The 22,981-nt window shown below is 41.9% G+C and overlaps 1 protein-coding gene across 1 annotated transcript in view; it reads right to left on the reverse strand.

The window, feature by feature from the left end:
• Positions 1 to 17,106, reverse strand: part of LOC139574316 (neuronal acetylcholine receptor subunit alpha-7-like) — an 89,428-nt gene extending 72,322 nt beyond the window's left edge. The window contains exons 1-2 of the mRNA XM_071398787.1: positions 17,010 to 17,106; positions 16,566 to 16,813 (exon numbers count right to left, since the gene is read on the reverse strand). Coding sequence (XP_071254888.1) covers positions 16,566 to 16,635 — 70 coding nt within the window. The 5' untranslated portion in view covers positions 16,636 to 16,813; positions 17,010 to 17,106. The remainder of the gene's footprint in view (positions 1 to 16,565; positions 16,814 to 17,009) is intronic.
• Positions 17,107 to 22,981: the final 5,875 nt, after the last annotated feature.

Below are 22,981 nucleotides of genomic sequence, written 5' to 3' on the forward strand. Positions count from 1 at the left end.
GCCTCCCCAGATTTTTTTTCTTTATCGAAGTTGCCAATAGAGTCCGTCATTGAAAACCCGACCCTACTCACTACTGCCTAGGGTCAGGTTTTTGAGTCTATAACTGGTAGGCTGAGAAAGCCTGAAGAGGAAGTGTCCTAATAGATGATCTAGTGATGATGGTTCCCCGCCTTGTAGACGTATAAAGAGCGTTGTCTGTGTACTAATGTGTTCTTCCTTGTGGGCTGATTTACCCTGAACACATGAATCAGGAAGTAAGCCTCTGTTCTGGTGAGCATCTGCAAACAGAAGCTGAGACAAGACAACCTCCCTCCCCCATCAAACACTCACACACACACACACCACACACCACACACACACACACACACACACACACACACACATACACACACACAGATAAGACTGGCAGACACTCTCATACCCTCCCTTCTTCCATTCCTCCTTCCCTCCCTACTCAGTGATCATGCCCCATCTGAGACTCTTTACTGGGTCAGTACACTCAGATGTGCATCCCGCATTCAGCTCCAAACACAAGGCACAGGCTGAAGCCTAGAATTAAGAGTTCCTCCTACTGCACCAATACAGACAGACAGACAGACAGACAGAGAGTGTAATGCTTGGGCAGACTGGTCCATATAGGCAGAACTGAACTACTGTTGATGACTAGGCTAATTATACCAATTCATAATCACTTAACTACTGTGTCACTGTAGCTAAAATAAGGGTACATAACAAGGGTCCGTCCCTAAGGAGACTTGCCAGGCACACAGAACAAGTGTCCCTACGGAGAGTCCCTAGAGTCAGATTAGTCCCAATGGACATGGAGTCGGGAGACCAGTATATGTAGGTTAGTAGTTAAAGCTCGACCAATATTTAGATTTTTTTGGTCCGATACCGATTCCGATTTTCGGGGGGACAAAACTTACTGCCGATTTACTGTTAAACAGCAGGGAAATTAAAAAGTGTAATTTTCCACACTGAATTCTCATAAATTGCCATTGAAAAGTGCAATTTGATTTAATTTTTATTTAACCTTTATTTAATCGGGGAGTCATACTAAAACCAAGGTCTCTTTTACAGATGAGCCCTAAATTACAGAAGTTACAGAAAATACACAAATCAGAATATAAATACAAAGTGCAAGCAGGAAGAAAAACACTGTGATAAAAAACAAACTCATTCATCAGTAATAAGGTCCTGAATCAGCTGTCTGAATGGCCCTGGAGGCACCAGAACGTCACATTTAACAACATTTTGAAGGCTGTTCCACAAATAACGTGCAAGAACTAAAAGCTGATTAACCTAACTCAAAATTTCCAGAGTTAGCCATCCCTGAGACCGGGTGTGGTAACTCGTATGTCCAAAATTTAGTAAAGATGTTAGGTACAGTGTAGAGGTCGACCAATTAATCGGAAAGGCCGATTAATTAGGGCCGATTTCAAGTTTTCACAACAATCGGTAATCAGCATTTTTGGACACCGATCATGGCCGATTACATTGCACTCCACAAGGAGACTGCGTGGCAGGCTGACTACCTGCTAGGCAAGTGCAGCAAGGAGCCAGGTAAGGTGCTAGCTAGCATTAAACGTATCTTATAAAAAACAACCAATCTTAACATAATCACTAGTTAACTACACATGGTTGATGATATTACTAGTTTATCTAGCTTGTCCTGCGTTGCATATAATCGATGCGGTGCCTGTTAATTTATCATTGAATCACAGGCTACTTTGCCAAACGGGTGATTTAACAAGCGCATTCGCGAAAAAAGCACTGTCGTTGCACCAATGTGCACCTAACCATAAACATCAACGCTTTTCTTAAAATCAATACACAAGTATATATTTTTAAACCTGCATATTTAGTTAATATTGCCTGCTAACATGTGCTAACATGAATTTCTTTTAACTAGGGAAATTGTGTCACTTATCTTGCGTTCTGTGCAACAGAGTCAGGGTATATGCAGCAGTTTGGGCCGCCTGGCTCGTTGCCAACTATGTGAAGACTATTTCTTCCTAACAAAGACAGCCAACTTCGGCAAACGGGGGATGATTTAACAAAAGCGCATTTGTGAAAAAAGCACAATCGTTGCACGAATGTACCTAACCATAAACATCAATGCCTTTCTTAAAATCAATACAAAGAAGTATATTTTTTTAAACCTGCAAATTTAGTTAAACGAAATTAATGTTAGCAGGCAATATTAAACTAGGGAAATTGTGTCACTTCTCTTGCGTTCATTGCATGCAGTGTCAGGGTATATGCAACAGTTTGGGACGCCTGGCTCGTTGCGAACTAATTTGCCAGAATTTTACGTAATTATGACATAACATTGAAGGTTGTGCAATGTAACAGCAATATTTAGACTTATGGATGCCACCCGTTAGATAAAATACGGAACGGTTCCGTATTTCACTGAAAGAATAAACGTCTTGTTTTCGAAATGATTGTTTCCGGATTTGACCATATTAATGACCTAAGGCTCGTATTTTTGTGTGTTATTATATTATAATTAAGTCTATGATTTGATAGAGCAGTCTGACTGAGCGGTGGTAGGCAGCAGCAGGCTCGTAAGCATTCATTCAAACAGCACTTTACTGCATTTGCCAGCAGCTCTTCACAATGCGTAAAAGCATTGCGCTGTTTATGACTTCAAGCCTATCAACTCCCGAGATTAGGCTGGCAATACCAAAGTACCTATTAGAACATCCAATAGTCAAAGGTATATGAAATACAAATGGTATAGAGAGAAATAGTCCTATAATAACTACAACCTAAAACTTCTTACCTGGGAATATTGAAGACTCATGTTAAAAGGAACCACCAGCTTTCATATGTTCTCATGTTCTGAGCAAGGAACTTAAACGTTAGCTTTTTTACATGGCACATATTGCACTTTTACTTTCTTCTCCAACACTTTGTTTTTGCATTATTTAAACCAAATTGAACATGTTTCATTATTTATTTGAGACCTAATAGATTTTATTGATGTATTATATTAAGTTAAAATAAGAGTGTTCATTGTTCCTTCAGTATTGTTGTAATTGTCATTATTACAAATATATGTATAATAATTTACCGATTAATCGGTATCGGCTTTTTTTGGTCCTCCAATAATCGGTATCGGTATCGGCGTTGAAAAATCATAATTGGTCGACCTCTAGTACAGTGATTTCTTTAGTAATTGTCCAATAACTATGCTTCAAATGTGGATTTCATACATTGTGACAATTATGGCACAGCATGAGAATGGCCACAAATGTTCAGATAAGCATTAGATTCACTTTTTTCATCCTATACATTGAATATTGATTACCGATGGAGCGGTAAAAGGCCAATATCGGCCAATAATGTCAGTGAACTAATGTATCGGTCGGGCTCTATTAGGGAACCTATAGAGCCGTGGTCATCAGGCCAGAAGCCAACAAACACATAGGGACAGACCACAGGGATATAAAGAAAAATCACAATATATAACTTCATAATATGGAACATTAGATTGTATGGAACACAAGATCTAAGAACACAAGAACAGAGTATCGGAATTGAGAACACATGAGCTCAGAGCATCATGTACGGAACAAAACATATTGCCTGCAAAGCTAATGTACATTCTACTCATTCTTAGTCTATACATCAGAGGGACAGTTAGGAACACAAGGTCTCAAAAAGACCAGCAGAATATAGAACAGTAGGGGCCATAAGCCTATGTTGTAAACTTTCATTCATCGGTTGCAGCAACATCATGATGGGGGAAAATTTGTAGTAGCCTAAACCTATAGCTGTTACATTGAACTGGGTGTATGGAATATGCATGACAGTCATCCAATTTGATGTAATAGAAATAAGGCCATGCTCGTGAACAGTACTGACTTGAATGGGAACTGCTATCTATGGATTATATTTCTATGGTTGGTTGCGGTTCTCAGTTTGCCTTTCGCAAATTTCCAAAATACAAATCGCAAGAAAAACGTAGAATTTGGAAAGCAAATGCCTACTCCTGAAAAGAGAAGACTAATCTCTCATTTGAATGTATTAAAAAAGATTCTGCTAATGTCAGCTAGCATGTAAAGAACAGGGAATTGCATGAAATGTGTTTCTAAAAGGCCACCCAGAAATCCAGACCCTGCTAAAAAAAATCCCCATGTGTGGTAAACCTAACAACGCATATGCTCAACTGTATGCCACTACGGAAATGTGATTATAGATGCATGCAATGATTTATTCGAAAAATGGGATTGCTCCCCAACTCAAAACATCTACCCGCGGCTATGCAAACATTCACACACACACACACACACACGCAAACACACACACAGTAACCCCTGTGGGAGGTGAAGAGAAGCAGACAGACAGATATAACTCATTGTTAGAGCTGGGACGATAATCGCAAAATGATTGACACCGACCATACCGATCATCTATCGTAGGGCTTTTAGCTGATATCATTCATTACGATAAGTAGCTGTATACTAGAGAAATGTGAAGTTGATGGCTACAAGCATCAAACTAACAGTAGTACTATAAATCTTTCTTCTTTTTTTTACTCTGGTGCACATTAATGTTATAATGTTAGTGTTCTATGTATCATTATCGCATCAATTCGGGCAATTTATCGCAATATGTATTTTGGTCCATACAGTGCCTTCGGAAAGTATTCAGACCCCTTGACTTTTTCCACATTTTGTTACGTTACAGCCAGAATTGAAAATGGATGAAATAAAAAAAATTGGCAGCAATCTACACACAATATACCATAATGACAAAGCAAAAACTGGTTTTTACACATTTCTGCACATTTATTAAAAGTAAAGAACAGAAATACCTTATTTTACATAAGTATTCTGAACCTTTCCTATGAGACTCGAAATTGAGCTCAGGTGCATCCTGTTTCCATTGATCATCCTTGAGATGTTTATACAACTTGATTGGAGTCCACCTGTGGTAAATTCAATTGATTAGACATGATTTGGAAAGGCACACATCTGTCTATATAAGGTTCCACAGTTGACAGTGCATGTCAGAGCAAAAACCAAGTCATGAGGTCGAAGGAATTTTCTGTAGAGCACCGAGACAGGATTGTGTCGAGGCACAGATCTGGGAAGGGAACCAAAACATTTATGCAGCATTGAAGGTCCCCAAGAACACGGTGGCCTCCGTCATTCTTAAATGGAAGAAGTTTGGAACCACCAAGACTCCGAGATCTGGTTGCCCGGCCAAACTGAGCAATCGGGGGAGAAGGGCCTTGGTCAGGGAGGGGACCAAGAACCCGATTAGTTACTCTGACAAAGCTCTAGAGTTCCTCTGTGGAGATGGGAGAACCTTCCAGAAGGACAACCATCTCTGCAGCACTACACCAATCAGGCCTTTATGGTAGAGTGGCCAGAAAGAAGCCACTCCTCAGTAAAAGGCACATGACTGTCCGCTTGGAGTTTGCCAAAAGGCACCTAAACACTCTCAGACCATGTGAAACAGGATTTTCTGGTCGGATGAAACCAAGATTGAACTCGTTGGCCTGAATGTCAAGCGTCATGTCTGGAGGATACCTAGTACCATCCCTACAGTGGTGGTGCATGGTGCTGGCAGCATCATGCAGTGGGGATGTTCTTCAGCGGCAGGGACTGGGAGACTAGTCAGGATCGAGGCAAATATGATTGGAGCAAAGTACAGAGAGATCCTTGATGAAAACCTGCTCAGGACCTCAGACTGGGGTGAAGGTTCACCTTCTAACTATACAATGACCCTAAGCACACAGCCAAGACAACTCAGGAGTGGCTTCGGGACAAGTCTCTGAATGCCCTTGAGTGGCCCAGCCAGAGCCCGGACTTGAACCCGATCAAACATCTCTGGATAGCTGTGCAGCAACGCTCCCCTTCCAACCTGACAGAGCTTGAGAGGATCTGCAGAGAAGAATGGGAGAAACTCCGCAAATACAGTTGTGTCAAGCTTGTAGCGTCATACCCAAGAAGACTCGAGGCTGTAATCGATGACAAAGGTGCATCAACAAAGTACTGAGTAAAGGGTCTGAATACTTATGCTGATATGATATTTCAGTTTAAAAAATTACACATTTGCAAAAATGCCAGAAATTCTGTTTTTGCTTTGTCATTATGGGGTATTGTGTGTAGATTGATTAGGGAAAACATTATTTAATCAACTTTAGGAAAGGCTGTAGCCTAATAAAATGTGGAAAAAATAAAGGGCTCTGAATACTTTCCAAAGGCACTGTATCTACTAATTGTGCCCATCTATCTCTTCTAAAGTTTAGGACTCAGACTTTCACACGTGTTCTTTTAACTGCCTGTCAGAAAGCCATTCCAAGGTGGAGAAATAAAGGATAGATTCGTTTTAAACAGCTATAAGTAATACATGTGTGCTGTTCTGTAACTCTAAAGAAGTGATGTGTTCTTTAGAAGTGTTTTAGAATCCAGAGGGAATACCCCAAAACCCATTGTGAAGACAGAGAATGCATCCCAGAGGCACCCTATCCTCTATATAGTGCACTACTTTTGAGCAGTAAGGTGCCATTTGTGACGCAGATAGAACTAATTTTACCACAAGAAGGTGGTTTCACCATTTCAAGCACATTTTTCTATATTGTGTTCAAAGCCAGTTTAATCTAGAGTTATCCTATAGTGTTTTTACTATAAAAAATAATATCCAGTTGAGTAGTGGAGGGTCCAGACAGCTGTTTTGTCTTCACACATCAAAGTAAAGGTGTGCATATTCACTGACCTATTTCAGCCCTCAGCACAAGAGAGGAGGGAGGGAGCGAGGGAAAGCAGAGCTAGTGAGTGGGAGAGAGGAAGTAGTGGAGAAAGACAGTAGAGAGAGTTCAGACATAAAAACAATGCCGCAAGAAATTATACATTTTACATGAGGGAGTTCAAATGTGACCATGATTTTCTAAGGCTGACTAGATTAGAGTCAAGTCAGTGTGTGTGAACACAGTGTGAATGTTCCCCATCTATTGCGACTGTACTCCTTGCACATGCATTTGCCTGCACTCTGAAATTAAACCAGCTGACAATGCCAGGCTTTCGCCTTTTAACGCACCAGCTCTCCACCATCATGTGACTGGGGTTGTAACCCTTTCTCCCACCCTGCATCACTGGGCTCAGAGAGTGGGTGGGGGTGGAGTAGGGTGGGATAGGGTAACATAGCATGGTCATGGCAAGATAGGGTCTGGGGTGAGATGATGTGAGTGGTTGATAATCTACAGTCATGGCCAAAAGTTTTGAGAATGACACAAATGTTAATTTTCCCAAAGTCTGCTGCCTCAGTTTGCATGATGGCAATTGGCATACACTGCAGAATGTTATGAGGAGTGATCAGATGAATTGCAATTAATTGCAAAGTCCCTATTTGCCATGCAAATTAACTGAATCCCCAAAAAACATTTCCACCGCATTTCAGCCCTGCCACAAAAGGACCAGCTGACATGGCAGCAGGCAGGTATGGCAGCAGGCAGGTATGAGTGCATCTGCACGCACAGTGAGACAAAGACTTTTGGAGGATGGCCTGGTGTCAAGAAGGGCAGCAAAGAAGCCACTTCTCTCCAGGAAAAACATCAGGGACAGACTGATATTCTGCAAAAGGTACAGTGATTGGACTGCTGAGGACTGGGGTAAAGTAATTTTCTCTGATGAATCCCCTTTCCGATTGTTTGGGGCATCCGGAAAAAAGCTTGTCCGGAGAAGACAAGGTGAGCGCTACCATCAGTCCTGTGTTGTGCCAACAGTAAAGCATCCTGAGACCATTCATGTGTGGGGTTGCTTCTCAGCCAAGGGAGTGGGCTCACTCACAATTTTGCCTTTGAACACAGCCATGAATAAAGAATGGTACCAACACATCCTCCGAGAGCACCTTTTCCAAACCATCCAGGAAAGGTTTGGTGACAAACAATGCCCTTTCCAGCATGATGGAGCACCTTGCCATAAGGCAAAAGTGATAACTAAGTGGCTCGGGGAACAAAACATCGATATTTTGGGTCCATCGCCAGGAAACTCCCCAGACCTTAATCCCATTGAGAACTTGTGGTCAATCCTCAGGAGGTGGGTGGACAAACAAAAACCCACAAATTCTGACAAACTCCAAGCATTGATTATGCTAGAATGGGCTGCCATCAGTCAGGATGTGGCCCAGAAGTTAATTGACAGCATGCCAGGGCGGATTGCAGAGGTCTTGAAAAAGAAAGGTCAACACTGCAAATATTGACTCTTTGCATCAACTTCATGCAATTGTCAATAAAAGCCTTTGACACTTATGAAATGCTTGTAATCATACTTCACTATTCCATAGTAACATCTGACAAGAATATCTAAACACACTGAAGCAGCAAACTTTGTGAAAATGTATATTTGTGTCATTCTCAAAACTTTTGGCCACGACTGTATACTCCTGTGGTCAGAACACCAGGAAACTAACTTTCTTCCAAATGGTCTTCAGTACATCTCCCACAGACACACTCCCCTTGAGAAAAATAATTTTCCTTTACGTCCTGACAAATGTTGTCGCTCCTGAACACCAAAAGCTGAGTACAACATTAACGATAATGATATAGGGTCTAATCTCAGGGCTCCAGTCATAGTCCTAATCTAATCCAATGGCTAAAACTCTATGTCACGCCACAATGGAATACTCTATACAAAAGTAATTTTACTGCTGCTACACATGAATGTGTATTCATATATATTATGATTGACTTCTTACACAGATTGATTATGTAAATCCATATCTTCATCAGTGTCTTTTGGCTCAAAGGAAACAGAAATATACACTGAGTGAAATAAACCTGCTCTTTCCATGACAGACTGACCAGGTGAATCCAGGTGAAAGCTATGATCCCTTATTTATGTCACTTCAATCAGTGTAAATGAAGGGGAGGAGACAGGTTAAAGAAGGACTTTTAAGCCTTGAGACAATTGAGACATGGATTGTGTATGTGTGCCATTCAGAGGGTGAATGGGTAAGACAAAATATTTACGTGCCTTTGAACGGGGTATGGTAGTAGGTGCCAGGCACACCGGTTTGTGTCAAGAACAGCAACACTGCTGGGTTTTTCACACTCAACAGTTTCCCGTGTGTATCAAGAATGGTCCACCCCCAGTGGAGGCTGCTGAGGGGAGGATGGCTCATAATAATGGCTAGAATGGAGTCAATGGAATGTTAGCAAACACATAAAACACATGGTTTCCATGTGGCTGATACCATACCATTGACTCCATTCCAGCCATTATTATGAGCTGTCGTCCCCTCAGCAGCCTCCACTGTCACCACCCAAAGGACATCCAGACAATTTGACACAACGGTGGGAAGCATTGGAGTCAACATGTGCCAGCATCCCTGTGGAACGCTTTCTACACCTTCTACTAGAGGTCGACCAATTATGATTTTTCAACACCGATACCGATTATTGGAGGACCAAAAAAGCCGATACCGATTAATCGGTCGATTTTTTAAATGTATTTGTAATAATGACAATTACAACAATACTGAATGAACACTTATTTTAACTTAATATAATACATCAATAAAATCTATTTAGCCTCAAATAAATGATGAAACATGTTCAATTTGGTTTAAATAATGCAAAAACAAAGTGTTGGAGAAGAAAGTAAAAGTGCAATATGTGCCATGTAAAAAAAGCTAACGTTTAAGTTCCTTGCTCAGAACATGAGAACATATGAAAGCTGGTGGTTCCTTTTAACATGAGTCTTCAATATTCCCAGGTAAGAAGTTTTAGGTTGTAATTAATATAGGAATTATAGGACTATTTCTCTCTATACCATTTGTATTTCATTAACCTTTGACTATTGGATGTTCTTTTAGGCACTTTAGTATTGCCAGTGTAACAGTATAGCTTCCATCCCTCTCCTCGCTCCTACCTAGGCTCGAACCAGGAACACAACGACAACAGCCACCCTCGAAGCAGCGTTACCCATGCAGAGCAAGGGGAATAACTACTCCCAAGTCTCAGAGCGAGTGACGTTTGAAACGCTATTAGCGCGCACCCAGCTAACTAGCTAGCCATTTCACATCGGTTACACCAGCCTAATCTCGGGAGTTGATAGGCTTGAAGCACAGCGAAGAGCTTCTGGCAAAACGCAGGAAAGTGCTGTTTGAATGAATGCTTACGAGCCTGCTGCTGCCTACCACCGCTCAGTCAGACTGCTCTATCAAATCATAGACTTAGTTATAACATAATAACACACAGAAATACGAGCCTTAAGTCATTAATATGGTCGAATCCGGAAACTATCATCTCGAAAACAGGACGTTTATTCTTTCAGTGAAATACGGAACCGTTCCGTATTTTATCTAACGGGTGGCATCCATAAGTCTAAATATTCCTGTTACATTGCACAACCTTCAATGTTATGTCATAATTACGTAAAATTCTGGCAAATTAGGCGACCCAAACTGTTGCAAATACACTGACTCTGCGTGCAATGAACGCAAGAGAAGTGACACAATTTCACCTGGTTAATATTTCCTGCTAACCTGGATTTCTTTTAGCTAAATATGCAGGTTTAAAAATATATACTTCTGTGTATTGATTTTAAGAAAGGCATTGATGTTTATGGTTAGGTACACATTGGAGCAACGATACGCACCGCATCGATTATATGCAACGCCGGACACGCTACATAAACTAGTAATATCATCAACCATGTGTAGTTAACTAGTGATTATGATTGATTGATTGTTTTTTATAAGATAAGTTTAATGCTAGCTAGCAACTTACCTTGGCTTCTACTGCATTCACGTAACAGGCAGGCTCCTCGTGGAGTGCAATGTAATCAGGTGGTTAGAGCGTTGGACTAGTTTTTTTAATGTATTTTTATTTCACCTTTATTTACCCAGGTAGGCAAGTTGAGAACAAGTTCTCATTTACAATTGCGACCTGGCCAAGATAAAGCAAAGCAGTTCGACACATACAACAACACAGAGTTACACATGGAGTAAAACAAACATACAGTCAATAATACAGAAGAAAAATACTTCTATATACAATGTAAGCAAATGAGGTGAGATAAGGGGGGTAAAGGCAGAAAAAGGCCATGGTGGCGAAGTAAATACAATATAGCAAGTAAAACACTGGAATGGTAGATTTGCAGTGGAAGAATGTGCAAAGTAGAGATAGAAATAATGGGGTGCAAAGGAGCAAAATAAATAAATAAATACAGTAGGGGGAGACGTAGTTATTTGGGCTAAATTATAGATGGGCTATGTACAGGTGCAGTAATCTGTGAGCTGCTCTGACAGCTGGTGCTTAAAGCTAGTGAGGGAGATAAGTGTTTCCAGTTTCAGAGATTTTTGTAGTTCGTTCCAGTCATTGGCAGCAGAGAACTGGAAGGAGAGGCGGCCAAAGGAAGAATTCGTTTTGGGGGTGACCAGAGAGATATACCTGCTGGAGCACGTGCTACAGGTGGGTGCTGCTATGGTGACCAGCGAGCTGAGATAAGGAGGGACTTTTCCTAGCAGGGTCTTGTAGATGACCTGGAGCCAGTGGGTTTGGCGACGAGTATGAAGCGAGGGCCAGCCAACGAGAGCGTACAGGTCGCAGTGGTGGGTAGTATATGGGGCTTTAGTGACAAAACGGATGACACTGTGATAGACTGCATCCAATTTATTGAGTAGGGTATTGGAGGCTATTTTGTAAATGACATCGCCGAAGTCGAGGATCGGTAGGATGGTCAGTTTTACAAGGGTATGTTTGGCAGCATGAGTGAAGGATGCTTTGTTGCGAAATAGGAAGCTAATTCTAGATTTTACTTTGGATTAGAGATGTTTGACGTGAGTCTGGAAGGAGAGTTTACAGTCTAACCAGACACCTAGGTATTTGTAGTTGTCCACATATTCTAAGTCAGAACCGTCCAGAGTAGTGATGTTGGACGGGCGGGCAGGTGCAGGCAGCGATCGGTTGAAGAGCATGCATTTAGTTTTACTTGTATTTAAGAGCAATTGGAGGCCACGGAAGGAGAGTTGTATGGCATTGAAGCTCGTCTGGAGAGTTGTTAACACAGTGTCCCAAGAAGGGCCAGAAGTATACAGAATGGTGTCGTCTGCGTAGAGGTGGATCAGAGACTCACAAGCAGCAAGAGCGACATCATTGATGTATACAGAGAAGAGAGTCGGCCCGAGGATTGAACCCTGTGGGACCCCCATAGAGACTGCCAGAGGCCTGGACAACAGGCCCTCCGATTTGACACACTGAACTCTATCAGAGAAGTAGTTGGTGAACCAGGCGAGGCAATCATTTGAGAAACCAAGGCTATCGAGTCTGCCGATGAGGATGTGGTGATTGACAGTCGAAAGCCTTGGCCAGGTCAATGAATACGGCTGCACAGTATTGTTTCTTATCGATGGCGGTTAGGATATCGTTTAGGACCTTGAGCGTGGCTGAGGTGCACCCATGACCAGCTCTGAAACCAGATTCCATAGCGGAGAAGGTATGGTGGGATTCGAAATGGTCGATAATCTGTTTGTTGACTTGGCTTCCGAAGACCTTAGAAAGGCAGGGTAGGATAGATATAGGTCTGTAGCAGTTTGGGTCAAGAGTGTCCCCCCCTTTGAAGAGGGGGATGACCGCAGCTGCTTTCCAATCTTTGGGAATCTCTGACAACACGAAAGAGAGGTTGAACAGGCTAGTAATAGGGGTTGCAACAATTTCGGCAGATCATTTTAGAAAGAAAGGGTCCAGATTGTCTATCCCGGCTGATTTATAGGGGTCCAGATTTTGCAGCTCTTTCAGAACATCAGCTGACTGGATTTGGGAGAAGGAGAAATGGGGAAGGCTTGGGTGAGTTGCTGTGGGGGGTGCAGTGCTGTTGAACGGGGTAGGGGTAGCCAGGTGGAAAGCATGGCCAGTCGTAGAAAAATGCTTATTGAAATTCTCAATTATAGTGGATTTATCGGTGGTGACAGTGTTTCCTGTCCTCAGTGCAGTGGGCAGCTGGGAGGAGGTGTTCTTGTTCTCCATGGACTTTACAGTGTCCCAGAACTTTTTTGAGTCTGTGTTGCAGGAAGCAAATTTCTGCTTGAAAAAGCTAGCCTTTGCTTTTCTAACTGCCTGTGTATATTGGTTTCTAGCTTCCCTGAAAAGTTGCATATCACGGGGCCTGTTCGATGCTAATGCAGAACGCCATAGGATGTTTTTGTGTTGGTTAAGGGCAGTCAGGTCTGGAGAGAACCAAGGGCTATATCTGTTCCTGGTTCTAAATTTCTTGAATGGGGCATGCTTATTTAAGATGGCGAGGAAGGCATTTTGTAAAAATAACCAGGCATCCTCTACTGACGGGATGAGATCAATATCCTTCCAGGATACTCCGGCCAGGTCGATTAGAAAGGCCTGCTCGCTGAAGTGTTTCAGGGAGCGTTTGACAGTGATGAGTGGAGGTCGTTTGACCGCTGACCCATTACGGATGCAGGCAATGAGGCAGTGATCGCTGAGATCTTGGTTGAAAACAGCAGAGGTGTATTTAGAGGGCAAGTTGGTTAGGATGATATCTTTGAGGGTGCCCGTGTTTACGGCTTTGGGGTGGTACCTGGTAGGTTCATTGATCATTTGTGTGAGATTGAGGTTATCAAGCTTAGATTGTAGGATGGCTGGGGTGTTAAGCATGTTCCAGTTTAGGTCGCCTAGCAGCACGAGCTCTGAAGATAGATGGGGGGCAATCAGATCACATATGGTGTCCAGAGCACAGCTGGGAGCAGAGGGTGGTCTATAGCAGGCGCCAACGGTGAGAGACTTGTTTTTAGAGAGGTGGATTTTTAAAAGTAAAAGTTCAAATTGCTTGGGTACAGACCTGGATAGTAGGACAGAACTCTGCAAGCTATCTTCGCAGTAGATTGCAACACCGCCCCCTTTGGCTGTTCTATCTTGCCTGAAAATGGTGTAGTTAGGAATGGAGATTTCAGAATTTTTGGTGGTCTTCCTAAGCCAGGATTCAGACACGGCTAGAACATCCGAGTTGGCAGAGTGTGCTAAAACAGTGAATAAAACAAACTTAGGGAGGAGGCTTCTAATGTTAACATGCATGAAACCAAGGCTATTACGGTTACAGAAGTCATCAAAAGAGAGCGCCTGGAGAATAGGAGTGGAGCTAGGCACTGCAGGGCATGGATTCACCTCTACATCACCAGCGGAACAGAGGAGGAGTAGGATAAGGGTAGTTAACTGTAAGGTTGCAAGATTGAATCCCCCGAGCTGACAAGGTAAAAATCTGTCGTTCTGCCCCTGAACGAGGCAGTTAACCCACCACCGTTCCTAGGCCGTCATTGAAAATAAGAATGTGTTCTTAACTGACTTGCCTAGTTAAATAAAGATTAAATAAAGGTGTAAAAAAAAAAAAGAACGGCCAAAAATACCGATTTCCCATTGTTAGGAAAACTTGAAATCGGCCCTAATTAATCGGCCATTCCGATTAATCGGTCGACCTCTACCTTCTACAGTCCATGCCCCGACGAATTGAAGCTGTTCTGAGGGGAAAAGTGAGGATATAACTCAATATTTGGAAGGTGTTCTTAGTGTTTTGTACACTCAGTGTATGTTCTCCCTCATAGAGTTGTAGAGTAGTGCACATACAGTACCTTATGTACATGGATGTATACCATGCCATGGAAAGGTAACTGCTACCATGCTGCTACTGGACGGAACTGTATGTCTTCCTCCTGTAGATGCCCATCACATGTATAAGCATAATTTAGTTGAAGACACAAAAATACCCAAATCAATAATGCACAGGATGAAGCAGGAGAGTTTGAATTGACATAAACTAGAGATTAAAGAAAGTGGGAGGCTAGAAAGTCTCTCATGAGTTACTGCTGACCATGGGGGAAAGAGAGAGGGAAGAGAAGGGGAAGAGTGAGGTGTTGCATTGGAATCAGAAAGATCTCATTTATGGACAGATGCCATGCAACTCTTCATACCGTATCGAGAGAGGTTCTGGAACAAAGGTTAGAGGGAAACAATAAAACCAGAATTTCATTGGAAAAAGTTAAGATGTCTTTATTGCGCCACAGTTACTCTTACTCTTCAGATGCATCTCATAGAATTTTTTTTTAAAGTATTGTAAACTAAGATTGATTGAAAGTAGATCTGTGGTGCTGAAAGACATTATTGAAAGTTGATGTGTAAATGATTTGATCACCAACACTTGCCTGTATGCGTTACATGGCCTCATGCACAAGCGTGCTAGTCTGGCTGACACCTAACTTGAAGTCTTCCTGACTTCAGAGTCTGGAAAGGCTCCATGATGTTTTAGGCAAGATGCGCAGATAATGAAGGAGGCTGTGCTTTATTACCGATTGGTTTACCTCTGTGTCTTTCTCACTCAAACACTCACATGGACAGCCACACACACAGCCCCCGAGTACCACCCCCTTCCAATACAAGTGTAGGATTTTCAAATGAGTGGTCTAAAAAAATAACATTTGAGAGAACCAAGCTCAAGCCAACTTATGTGTGAATACTGCACTTACAACAGGGCCCTGTCCAGAACGGTTTGTCACAGCTCTCCACCTGAGTCGCGTCAGTCAGGCTACAACAGTGCCCCATCAGACTGGGAATAAGGGATTTAATGGCTAGAAAAAGATAGTCTGCTTCAACTATCAATCAAATGGTTATAAAGACCAGTCTGTCTATCAGACGTTGGCAATCATAGGACAAGTCTGCCTGAGACCAAAGCCCTGTCTGACCAAAGCACTGTCTCTCCCTCCATCCATCCCTGGCCAGTGATGTGAGTGGAGTAGGTAGTTGAGGACAGGGAGAGTGTCTGTGTGCTGGACACACACAAAGAGACAGAGAAACAATGCACAGAGACAGTAACACGCAACACACTGGAGAGATGCCTCTATGCCAATAAACCTCTGTAAACCCTGTGCTGTGCTGCGTCACAGTATATAAAGTAGACCCAGATGTCAGGGATGATTGGGGGGGAGTGGAATGAGGGGGGGGGGGGGGGGGGCTTTAAGAACAAATGCATTATCCCTATGAATAAGCACAACACACTGTGCACATACACTTTTAACTATTTTAAATGAACCCCAACAGCATGCGACCTGCATATGCATTAGGTAATATGGTATATTATGCCTAGTGTATAGAATAGATTACATAATCCTACTGTAGATTGCCACAGCACATGAATGAAACTGACTGCACTGTGAAATGAAAGGAAAATACACTTAAACCTAGGCTATTTAGAATTATCTATCAAAATACAAATCGGCCTACTCTATTCCCAAAACCCATCACTATGTTGGATCACAACTGTATATGTGTTTCAATCAAATATTACAGGTAACGTTAACTGTTATTTTGAGAAGAAAAAAATCACTTTCCTCTCATATCAATTTCCCCTCTCTCTGTGCTTTTATTTCAAACGTCAAAATCGTGCCCAGAATTACCTGGAAACCGGAAACCTACTTTGTTGTGTATACCCAAAACTCAAATCAGAGTATGTAGCCTATCACTGAGGGTTAGCATTCACACCACATTCTCTCTAAACAGACATGAAACACCTTTCAACAGAGAGAAGTGGACTCGGAGCCAGCCATACCTTTGAAAAGGACCGCCATCCATAGATAGATCCCAACCAAACCTTGTCCAAAAAACTTGCGGCACCGCATCCTTTCGTTCACAGGAATCCGACGACCCTCGAGCCTTCACTGGCGGCTAGAGATTAGGCGCTTGTTCAGCCAGGGTATGAGCATTGGGCTGGGGAGTGATGGGCTGAGGAGAGGTGGAGAGTGATGGGCTGAGGAGAGATGGAGAGTGATGGGCTGGGGAGAGGTGGAGAGTGATGGGCTGGGGAGAGGTGGAGAGTGAATGAGTGAGATAGAGATAGTGAACAACATTTGCGCTTGCACGATGGTTAAAAAAACATTCTCATACACCCGGGCGCATTCTCGGAGCATAGGCTGCTGAAGGGAAAATAACTTTTACGCATAACAAAATACTACTCGGTGTTGTTACATGAATAGTCGGACATGGTGAATCTTACACGGATAAACTTGTGGCTGTGGTTGCGCTGTCTCTCTTCGCGCGCTCACCCGTTTCCCGCCTCGTCTGTTCCTTTGGTCTGCTCGAGCGCATTCTCGTGACACTTTTTTTAAATCGACGAGTGGCGGGGATGACGTCAGGCGCACCGCTAAGAGCTTCCAGAGAGGTCTGAGCCTCTGTGTCTCCGTCAGTCTGAGAAAAATATCAACATTTCTATTTTTTTTTAATCACGCAGACACAAAAGTTCACTATGAACTGTGTAAATAGTTAAAACTTTACATTGATCATAAATGTTGTTCTGAAATGTGTATTACAATGTGATGATATTTTACGCAAATGCCTAATAGGCATAAATATGTTACAAAACTAAATTAAAAAACTTGAGACTGACTCCAATAACTGTATACATTATGTGCAATTGCGCGAGTCGGCTATATTCAAAATTCTCAGATATTTAATCTAAAATTAAATCAAAACATTTATTACATTTGATTGTTTTCCTGCAGGTGTATACAACCTACTCCGTATAGAACATGTTCCCAATTTAGAAAATAAAAAACGAAGATGTCTTCATTGCACACTGTATATCTTCACACCCCAGAGTTAATATGATACGATATACTTTATTGTCCCGAGGGGAAATTTGACTTGGACAATAGAGAGTGCTGCTGCTTTCTACATACTGTAAATACATAAATACATAGAATCATCATACACTCCCCTCCCCACCCACACAAAAGTTTAATAAATGAATGTCAGGTGGCAGGTAACCTATAAGAGCATTGGGCCAGTAACTGAAAGGTTGATGGTTCGAATCCTAGAGTTGACTAGGTGAGAAATCTGCCGATGTGCCCTTGAGCAAGGTACTTAACCCTAATTGATCTGGATAAGAGCACCTGATAAATAACTAAAATGTCAATGTAAAAAATGTCTAGGTGGCAGTTCCACATGATGAAGGCCAGGCTCCAGTCTGTCATTGAGTCTGCCTCCCCTGCTGTAAAGCAGTTTTATTGACAGGGGGATAAATAAAGGTTTATATCTGTTCAGCCACCTTATAACACCTCCTTGATGGCATCAGCAGGAACTCTAAGTTCAGTGCATGTATGGGGTCTGACATGACCTTTCTGGCCTGTCTGATGATGGTCTCCTGGAGAGAGGAAGGAAGTGTCATGCCTATTCCCTGCTGTCTTGGTCAGTCTCAAGATTTGGGCTTTGAGCTGCACGATCAGGTTACCAAACCATGTAACAATGCCTTAGCACACGTGTCAAACTCATTCCACAGAGGGCTGAGTGTCTGCTGGTTTTCGCTCCTCCCTTGTACTTGACTATGGTCACTAATTAGTAAATAACTCCCCTCACCTGGTTATCTAGGTCTTAATTGAAAGGGAAATCTGTGACAAGCATTGAACATTGTTCCTCAATAATTCCCAACCAAAGTTATTGAGCATGAGTAATTTTGACCTGGATAATTTGCCCTAAGAGTTGTGCAAGGATAGTAGAATCTTATTCAAAATGATTCACAGCTATAATGGCTGCCAAAGGTGCTTCCACCAAGTATTACCTCTGGGATGTGAAGACATACATTTTCATTTCAAATGTTTTCATAAATTTGTCAAATTTTTCTAAAATATTTCTTTCACTTTGAAAAAGAGGAGTACGTTCCATTTTTAGATGTCATTATCATATAATTTTTTATTTAAAAAATGCAATAATCAATATAAACAATTATAATTATTGATATCAATGATTTATATTTTTAATAGGCTATATAAAAACATCACATTTTTGATATCGATAATTAAAATGTTGATATAAAAAATTTAATTATTTATCGGAAACATTTAATTGTTGATATAAAACAATATATATTGATGTAAAAAAAAGAATATGAATGTATGTTAAAACAGCTGGTAAACTCATAGGCCTACGCTCGCTTTGGCTGACCTGGTATTGTGCAATAATTTTTATGTTAATTTAGAATGTTCTATCAACTAATGCTAGATTGCCATGCACTGTAAACCCCAAGGCATTTTAACTTAAGTACTTCTACTTAGTTAAACTCAAAGTCAATGAAAAATCCTTATTCCTCAAATGTTTATGTGGTACTGACTCAAAACTAAATGAGAAGTCACATCAACTCTATTTGTTTAAGTTATGATAACAAATTAACTTTTTCCCAGCATGCTCTACTGCAGGTAGATTTTGTGGATAGTTTATATATGTGTGTGTTTTTGCAGGTACATTAGGCGAGTTCACACTGCACCATAGCCCAGGGCTAAGAGCCTCCTTAGCCTGGGGCTAAGCGAGTGTTCACACTTGCACATTCTACATTATAGTTCATACATTTTAGTTGTTCGCAAACTAAATTGCTTCTTGATTGCTTTGTGAAATACCCCCTTGCAAATAATAATCAACACATCTGCAACTTGGTTGCATCCAGTTGAAGCTTTTCAACTTTGTGCAACTAGTTGGAAACAACAGCCAATCAAAACAAACACTTTTGTCACATGATCCATTCGAAGGTTCAGAATTCAAACACAGTTGTCATGTCAACACAGCTGTCTGTGCTGCTCAGCACAACCCACAATCAGCATTGAAAGAACAGAGACTAGCACAACAGGAGATGTATGCAAATGATTGTACATGGTTTAGCAGTCAATAAGCTAGCAAGCTAGGCAACTTTAGCCAGTTAGCTTTTGTGCTTGACTCCCGTTGAGGTGAGAATGCTCAGATCAACCCCACTCCTCAGCCAGAGCATCCAGTGTGCGCTCTGAACACAGAGTGAAACACTCTGAATTTACGAACGGACAATCCGACAACGTTCTGAATTTACAAACGACCCAGAGTGCACTCTGACACACTGGAGGCAATTTACGAACGCACCCAGTGTGGTAATGTAGAATATTCATCCATATTATGCTAACTGGTGTGGCTCATGGAATGGAATGTATTTTTTGTAATGCCAGTTGAGTTGACTCAACTAATCACAGCACAGATTGAAGAGTACACTTCCTGCTTTTACTTCCTGGCATATGTAAACCCAACATGGCTGCCAGTCCACCCATTATGCCATCATTGACTTGAATGGGGACGGACATTCTATTCATTCTATTTCTGTGGTTGTGGTACATGGCTTCAACTCTTTACAGAGCATGGGACTGAAGGCCTTAAGGGTCAACTGCAGATCTCTGAAGACCTCCTCAATGACATATATGTAGAATTGGACAAATGTGTACAGGTGCTGCCCAAGCCCGTCCAGAGACTTCAAACCACCACCTTCCACCACGCCTACCAAGCCCATCCAGACTGAACAACCACCCTCCAGCATGCCTACCACTATCACGGGAGTCTCCTTGCAAACCACTAGAGACACTGTGGATCCGTGAACTTTACATAAACCTTTCAAGAAAGCCCGGAGTAGTGCCCAAAAGTGTATGGAAGTGGATAATCGAGGCATGCAGAGCTGATTTGATGCCAAATAAAGCTCATTCCCCCATTCACTTCTTCTCTCGGGCGGACTCTTTTCTCTGTATATATCAATGATGTCGCTCTTCCTGCGGGTGATTCTTTGATCCACCTCTATGCAGACGACACCATTCTGTATACATCTGGCCCTTCTTCGGACACTGTGTTAACAAACCTCCAAACGAGCTTCAACGCCATACAACACTCCTTCCGTGGCCTTCAACTGCTCTTAAATGCTAGAGCAGTTGAAGGCTGCTCCCGCGCGCCCGACTAGCATCACTACCCTGGACAGTTCTGACTTAGAATATGTGGACAACTATAAATACCTAGGTGTCTAGACTGTAAACTCTCCTTCCAGACTCACATTAAGCATCTCCAATCCTCCAATCTAGAATTGGCTTCCTATTTCACAACAAAGCCTCCCTCAATCATGCTGCCAAACATACCCTCGTAAAACTGACTATCCTACCGATCCTTGACTTCGGCGATGTCATTTACAAAATAGCCTCCAACACTCTACTCAGCAAATTGGATGCAGTCTATCACAGTGCCATCCGTTTTGTCACCAAACCCCCATATACTACCCATCACTGCGACCTGTATGCTCTCGTTGGCTGGTCCTCACTGCATATTCGTCGCCAAACCCACTGGCTCCAGGTCATCTATAGGTCTTTGCTAGGTAAAGCTCTGCCTTATCTCAGCTCACTGGTCACCATAGCAACACCCACCCGTAGCACGCATTCCAGCAGGTATATTTCACTGGTCATCCCCAAAGCCAACACCTGCTTTGGCCGCCTTTCCTTCCAGTTCTCTGCTGCCAATGACTGGAACGAATTGCAAAAATCACTGAAGTTGGAGACTTATATCTCCCTCACTAACTTTAAGCACCAGCTGTCAGAGCAGCTTACCGATCACTGCACCTGTACACAGCCCCTCTGTAAATAGCCCATCCTACAACTACCTACCTCATCCCCATATTTGTTCTTGTTTTTCTGCTCTTTTGCACACCAGTATTTTTTCTTACACATCCTCATCTGCACATATCACTCCAGTGTAAATTGCTAAATTGTAATTACTTTGCCACTATTGGCCTTACCTCCTTACTTCATTTGCACACACTGTATACAGATTTTTCTATTGTTATTGACTGTACGTTTGTTTATCCCATGTGTAACTCTGTGTTGTTGTTTTTGTCGCACTGCTTTGCTTTGGCTGCCAGGTCACAGTTGTAAATGAGAACTTGTTCTCAACTAGCTTACCTGGTTAAATAAAGGTGAAATAAAAAAAAATTAAAAGCCGCCTTTGCCGTAGAGAACAGAGAAAAAGCTGCAGATGCACAATTTAGCTGTCTGTTTTGAACTTTGACGCCAGCCATTAAAGAACAAACGTATGTCCAGCTATCTTTCGGGTCCATTATACACGGCTGGTCAGCAGGACTGATTTAGGACACTTTGGCCAAAGGAGACATCTCTGAGACCTTCATTGCTCCTGATGGATTCTACCGCATTGGTCTGAATAGTCTGGGACAAGTTTTTATCAATGGAACACATCAGGATCCTTGAGTACAAAAAAAGTCACTGATATTCGAGTCTGTGCCCATCTAGTGCATAACATTCTGAAACCCATATGTTTCTTAGAGCTTGGTGAGAGCGTCATTGTCCTATTTTGCATACAACTTTCCCACAACATTCTGGGAATGGTGCAGGATACCCAGCTAGCACATACCATTCTGAGAGCCATATGATTCTTAGGTGGGAATTTCAGTACTTCAGCATAACATTTCCTACAGATGGTTCTATATAAACTAATGTTCTAAAACTGTTCCGAGAATGTTAAGAAACTAAATCCTTCTGTGGAAATTTCAGTACTTCAGCATAGTGTTTTTACAGGTTTCATCATGGTTCTATAGTCATGTACTCCAAACGTTCAGAGAACGGTAAGAAACAACGTTCATCTGTTTGAATTTCAGCACCTCAGCATAATGTTTTCTGCAGGTTTCCTCGTGGTTCTATTTAAAGTCATTTTCTTAGAACATTAAGAAAACTTTCCATAAAAACCCCAAGAAAAATTTGTAACATTCAAAGAAAGTTCTAAAAATGTTATTTAAAAACATATGCATTCCATTCTCAACGTCAACAAAACTCTCTGTAACCTCTATTTTTAAGAGTGCTTGTTTCCTTTTAAATGGGGTCTGTTTGAATAGATTAAAATGCTTTGCATTAGTTAAAAAAACATGGCATGCTAGCTCTATCCTGGTGGCGCAGTGGACTAATTCCATGGATCGAGAACAGAAGATCATAGATTAATGCCTAAGCAAATTAATTTCCATTTGTCCCATCTGCGCTTGACGTTCAGAAAGAATGAACCCAAACCAAGCCAGCAGTGTTATTAGAAGTCTTATCGAAACATTCAGTGAACGTTTTAAAGAAGTTATTCAAAAACCTCCAAATAACCTATAATTTCCATTCTTAGAACGTTAATAAAATCTCCCAGGAAAACGTTCAGGGA

Source organism: Salvelinus alpinus, chromosome 4, assembly GCF_045679555.1.
Source record: "Salvelinus alpinus chromosome 4, SLU_Salpinus.1, whole genome shotgun sequence".
Classification (NCBI taxonomy): Eukaryota; Metazoa; Chordata; class Actinopteri; order Salmoniformes; family Salmonidae; genus Salvelinus; species Salvelinus alpinus.